This window comes from Pteropus alecto, unplaced genomic scaffold, assembly GCF_000325575.1.
Source record: "Pteropus alecto unplaced genomic scaffold, ASM32557v1 scaffold59, whole genome shotgun sequence".
Classification (NCBI taxonomy): Eukaryota; Metazoa; Chordata; class Mammalia; order Chiroptera; family Pteropodidae; genus Pteropus; species Pteropus alecto.
In genome coordinates this window covers 4,208,101-4,214,263 of record NW_006443292.1, presented here as the reverse complement: position 1 = coordinate 4,214,263, position 6,163 = coordinate 4,208,101, and the positions used below count along the sequence as shown (strand labels likewise).

General features: G+C 52.1%; 1 protein-coding gene across 1 annotated transcript in view; it reads left to right on the top strand.

The window, feature by feature from the left end:
* The window catches only part of ADAMTS17 (ADAM metallopeptidase with thrombospondin type 1 motif 17), a 213,173-nt gene that overhangs the window by 191,283 nt on the left and 15,727 nt on the right, over nucleotides 1-6,163 (top strand). Inside the window, exon 19 of the mRNA XM_025041234.1 lies at nucleotides 4,593-4,797. Within this exon, the coding sequence (XP_024897002.1) occupies nucleotides 4,593-4,797 (205 nt within the window). The remainder of the gene's footprint in view (nucleotides 1-4,592; nucleotides 4,798-6,163) is intronic.

The following is a 6,163-nucleotide window of genomic DNA, read 5'->3' as shown; positions in this document are numbered from 1 at the left end:
CTCTATGTAAAAAAAAAGCCAGTCACAAAGAACCGCATAGTGTATGATTCCATTTACAGGAAAAGTCCAAAAGAGGCAAATCTATAGAGTCAGAAAGTACATTAGTGATCGTCTAGGGACGAGAGGGATGGGAGCGGGGTGTATTGGGAGTGGGAGCGGGGTGGGTATTGGGAGATGGGGTTTCTTTTTAGAGTCATGAAAATGTTCTAAAATTGGTTGTCATGGTGATTTCTCAACTCCGAATGTATTGAATTGTGTTCTCTCCACGTCTGGTGTGTGAATTATAGCTCAATGGAACGGTTAAAATGGTCCTTCCGCTTAGTGATGTGTGACCTCGGGCCAGCCACTCACCTCTCTGCACCTGGACTTCCTCCCCTGTAGATCGGGGGTACAGGATCACGGCAACAGTCACACAGGTTGGCCCGTGTCAGGCGCTGAGGACAGGGCCTGGGACCCCCAGGAAGCTCTCAGAATGCGTTCGCTGGGGTAAGATCTGCACACACCATCCAAACATCTTCCCTTAAACCGTATTTTAGCAAAATGGTACAGTCTTTTCTCCATCTCCGCCTCCTTCCTTCCTTCCCTCCTTCCTCTTTTTCCAGCAAATGAGAACTAGTCATAATGACCCCAGGACCTTTTCAGGAAGATGCGGCAGGTTCTCAGATCCTGACCAGTCGCCCCCCCACCCCCTGGTTTTCAGGGCTGGTCTCATACTACACTGAAGCCTCGGTATCCGGTATCCGTGCATTTATCCATCTTGTCTCCAAGGCTGAGGGTCGCTCCTTTCTGCAGCCCTGAGTTTTAACCCTGAGCAGGAACAGAACTTTGTGGGTGTTGCTGGCCGTCTCTCCAGACAGCAAATACCTGCTTCCGGTGAAGGTCACGTTCACAGACCGGCATGTTCGCGTCTCAGGATGCTCTCCAGGTTTTCATTTCCTCTTGTAAAAAACAAACATGGGAAGAACATTATTATTTTTCGGGAAATAGATGGGAGCGCTCGTCATTCTCTGGTTTTTAAAGGGAGAAGCGCCGAGTTGACGCTTAACGGGGCAGCTGTGAAACGGCACCTCGTTCCCCCGGGAGAATGTCACAGCCCCGGTCGTTAAAGTCCCCGTTAAAGTTGCATTGGACGTCCTGAGCGCACTCCTCCCTCCACAGACAGCTTTTCAATAAAAGCAACCGCGTATCTTCAGAGACTATAAGTGGCACACGTGACAGGCACGTTTGAATCGCTGTCACAGCGGAGCTGCCGGCTTCGATCTGTGCGGAGCTGGGATCGCGACCCAGCGGACAGGAGTGTCCGAGGCGGCCCGAGTCCTCCTCGGTTTTCCTGGGAAGTGGCCCAGGAGGTCCGGCTTTCGGCCATCGGGCCTCTGCCAAGTGTCCTCATCCCCGGGCCCTCAGCGCTCATGGTGACTGAAGCTGTGTGTGCCCTGGGACAGGCTTTGTCACCCACAGGAAAGCAGAGCAAGTGTCACAGCCCAGTGGACAGCGGCCGTGAACCAGGGAGAAAGGGAAGGGACTCACATCCCAGGGTCCTCCCCTGTGCCAGGCACCTCTCCGGGCGTTACCTGTCATAAATCTATCACCTGGCCTTCCCGAGGGGAGGTGACTAACTCGCACCAAGTTACAGGATTCGGTGCCCGAGCGGAGGCCTTCTGCCATTTTTCACATTTCTCTCATCCAAGTCAAGTAAATTTTTTGAAAAAACATGCATCCTGTTTTGAAGAATGTGATCTGGAGATGCCACTGTTTCTTTGTGACAAATAGGTCCCACATGAGAAGATTTCACAAGATCTTTGCCGAGTTTAAATCTTGGCCAAATCGAGACTTGACTAGAAACTGAATTCTTGGATAGAAGCTGAAGCTTCTCAGAACTGTAAACGTCGGGGGATGAGGGGGTTGGTTAGCAAATCAGAGTACCCCAAAGATCTCTGGCATTCATGAGTATGTTAGCTTACATGCCAAAGGGAAGTTAGGGTTGCAGACGGAATTAAGGCTGTGTTACGGGTTGAGTCATTCGTGTCCCCCCAAAAAGACGGTGCGGCCCTAACCCCCCAGGACCCCAGGATGTGACCATCTGATTTGGAGAGAGCGTCACTGCAGATGCGACGAGTTCAGACGAGGTCACACCAAAGTCGAGTGAGCTGCTCGTCCAGTCTGACTCATGTCCTTATAAGAAAATGGCCATTAAGGACACAGAGACACAGGGAGAATGCCACCTGAAGACCGAGGCAGAGATTGGAGCAATGACTCCGCAAGCCAAGACACCAAGGCACGCCGTGGATTGCCGACTGTCCCCAGGGCCTGGGAGAGAGGCACGCAGTGGCCTCCCAACACTCCTCAGCGGGGACAGACCCTGCCCACACTTTGACTTTGGACTTCTTGCCTCCAGCGCTGTGAGTGAATGCATTGTTTTTTTCTAAGCCACCCGATTTCTGGTACGTTCTCCAGCAGCCCTAGTAAACTCGTACAGGTAGTTAACCATCTGGCCTTCAAGTAGAGAGATTATCCCGGATTATCAGAGTAGGTCCGTTAGAATCACAAGAGTCCTTAAAAGCTGAAGAGAGCGGCAGAAGAGAAGGTTAAGCATGTGAGAAGGACCGAACTTGACATCGCTGGACTGAACCTGACATTGCTGGACCGAACTTGACATCGCTGGACTGAACTTGACATTGCTGGCTTTGAAGATGGAGCCACGGGCCAAGGAGTCAGGGCAGCATCTAGCAGTGGAAAAAGGCAAGGAAACAGAATCTCAAAACAGAAGGAACCAGCCCTGCCAACACCTTGATCTTCGCCCAGTCAGAGCCACGTCAGATTTCCAACCTCAGAAATGTAAGATAATAAATCTGTGTTGTTTTGAGCCACTTAGTTTATGGCAATTTACTGTAGCAGCGGAAAAAAAAAAAAAAAAAAAGAATCCAGGGCTTCGGGGAGCGACGGAGCTGCCCAAGGACAGTTGAACTTGAACTATGTGCTGAGGGGCTGAGTCGTGTCCCCCCTGAGTCCACAGGAATGCGGGTCGGGGGGCCTGAGTTAGGGAAGTGTTAACGGTGGCTTCCTCGAGAATTATATAGTTTTATTGCTTCTGAGAAGAGCTGCTAAATCAAACGTGGCTAATAAATGTCACTCTGAAGGTTTTTAGGGGACATAAGTGAAAAAAACTATCAGGCTCAAGTTGTAATTGTAATAAAATTGTTTTATGGAACTGTAGCTCCCTTCCCAATTACTGGATGTGGAATTAACAGCGTTTTACCCCGATATCCGGTCGCGTGTCGCTCCATGGGCGCCCGCCTGTGTCCCCACAGCCCTGCGCTCACCTGCGGCTGGACAGCGAGCCCCCGTCACCGACCGTCTGGCTGGTTCTGTATGCTCTGGTTTAGTACGTTATGTCCTGTGTACGTCGTTCATTGGTTTACCATCTGTCCCCATTGGAATGGTCAGACTCACTGCCTCATCATCAGAACCTAGAGCTGGGCCTGGCGCGTGGGACGCCCTCAGGGACTGCGCCGTGCAGGGGTGGATGGACAAGCTACGCAGCTGGGACCGGAGAGGAAGAGCAGGTCGGCACCCTCGGGGACCCGTCAAAGGAACCCACCACAGACGTCTCCAAATGGCGGCGTGGTCAGGTGGAACTTGGGACTGTTTGACAAATGGGGGGGAACTGGACGGTCATCAGAGCTGGCCGTCTGGACTGAGCCAGCTTGTCAAGCAGGGAGCTCCCGGGGTTCGTGCAGGGACCAGCCGCAGAGAGTCCTCTAGTGTCCCAGAAGGGCATTCGGATGCCCGTTTGTGTCCCGAGGAACCATGGTTCCCAATCCTCTCAGCTTCTTCCAGCACCGCGAGGCCAGCAGAGACTCGGAGAGCGCCGTGGCCCCCGAACGTCAGGCCGGCGAGTGAGCGTTAGTTGAGCGTTTACTGAGGCCTTGGCAGCTTCGTCTTCCCACCACCCACCAGTGGCCTTCTCGAGCGTGACAGTCCGCACTCAGGAAGGCCGGCCACTCTTCGGAAAGCGGGCCACCTGGTCCTGGTGTGTTCAAGCTGGCACCGAGGTGTCTTGTCAAGAGCTGCACCAGCCAGCTTCAGCTGCGGTGACGACGCCCCATAGTCTCAGTGGCTTACGGCGGGGTCGTAGCTGCAGAGCTCACCGTTGGGGCATCCCTGCGTTGGGACCAGCTGTTCCCACGCAGAGGGCAGGACACAGGGAGGCAGGGCCGAACCGCGTAATGACACCCAAGGCTTCTGCGGGGACCCAGCCAACTTCCTGTCCACTCACACCTTATTGGACAAAGCATGTCACGAGGCAGTGGGTGGGAAATGTCATCCCACTGCGAGGAGAGTGACCACTTGGGGACAGGGACTTAATCTGCTATAGATATGCTGTGTTCATGATTTCGGTGGCGAGGAGGCCATCGACCCACTCGGCGCAGCTTGCTCCCTGTGCTCCGACGCGCTGGAGTAATTTCTAAAGCAGACCGATGGCAAAGCTCTCTGCGTCCGTCCGCCTCCCTCACGTGGTGCAGGCAGAGGGCCCTCCGGGGAGCTGGCCTCTCACTCACTGTCCTCTCTCTGTCTCTCTCCCTTCTGGGCAGGTGGGTGACCGGCCCGTGGAACCCCTGCTCAGCCACCTGTGAGAAAGGCATCCAGCACCGGGAGGTGACCTGCGTGTACCAGCTGCAGAACGGCACACACGTCGGCACACGGCCACTCTACTGCCCAGGTCCCCGGCCCGCGGCCGTGCAGAGCTGCGAAGGCCAAGACTGCCTGTCCGTCTGGGAGGCATCTGAGTGGTCACAGGTGGGTGTCAGGGCTGCCGCCGGTGGCCTCGCCCGTGGGGACCCCAACCTGGTACCTTTTCCTCTGTTGTGTTTGTGGCGTGTCCCCACCTGTCCTAGCCCTTGCCAGCCCCCGGATCGACTCAGAGCAATCTGCCAGCTCACGCATTCTTAAATTTCATCTGAGATAACCCCGTGGCTAAAAAATATGGAATATTGTATTTTTGATAACATATACCACAGTACTTTCAGACTCATGTCTTTTGAAAATTCTCATACAAATATGGACGGATGGATGAATAGGTAGGTAGGTACATGATAGACAGACAGACAAGACAGACCTGCTGACTTGACACCCTCTGCACATATTGGGGCCGCCGTGCACTCCGACTGGGGAGTGGAGTCAAGACCCCTGGAGGCTGTCTTTGCAGAATGCAAGCGGCAGGCAGCTGCTGGGTGGGGCAGCTTTTACTGTGCAAGTCCGAGTCATAAATCTCATGCCATAAACCGTTTTTTTTGGAAAGAGGTAAATTAAGCCTTAAGTTTTTAACTTCGCAGAACTGATCCCGGAAATATCACTTTATCTTAAGTGATCTCATCCTCCTGGGCTCTGCATTGACTCTGCACTAATGATTTGGATTGTTTGGCTAGAAAACAAACAAACAAACAAACAAAAAAGAGCTGAATAAAGGGCCAGCTCCCTTCAGGTCCTCGTCAGATGTGCTCTGGGAAGTCAGACAGGCTGGTTCCAAGGCACTCCTCAGTGTGGAAAACATTTTTAAAGTTCCTTTTTGTTGCCAAACAGTTGGAATTATTTTGAATAAGAAAGTGTTCAGCCTGTTCTTACAGAAGGAAAATCCTGCCCTTGGCTCTTCTAAAACCTTTGCTTTTCAGACAGATTTTGACATGTAACAGTTTAAAGACCTGAGCGTTTAACCTGCCCTTTATGACGTTTTAAGAAAAGAAGAAAATTTAAAAAAAAAAAAATTTTTAACTTATATGTACTTAGGTTTAAGTGTAACATTGAAGGGACCTTTTCGGGGGAGGGGACATGTGTCCAACCCCCGCCTCCCATGAGCCTTAGGGCCTTGATCACCTGGCTCTTGATCCACACAAGATTTATGCTTTAATCAGATCAAAACCATAACTTTTCCATTCAGGCTCTTTGCTATGAAAAAAAAAAAAAAAGCCTCTTTACCAAAATAACCGAGCCCGACGTCATCAGCTATCATCTTCGGATTAAAGAACGCCAAAAAGTGAGACAGTCAGAACAAGATTTATAGAAACACCTCTGTCCCTGCGTCTGTGTGTCTGACCCTGCCTGATTCTGGTCCTGAAATAGCATCCACGCCAGTCGGTCTGACTCCGGCTCGGCCAGAGTTCCAGCA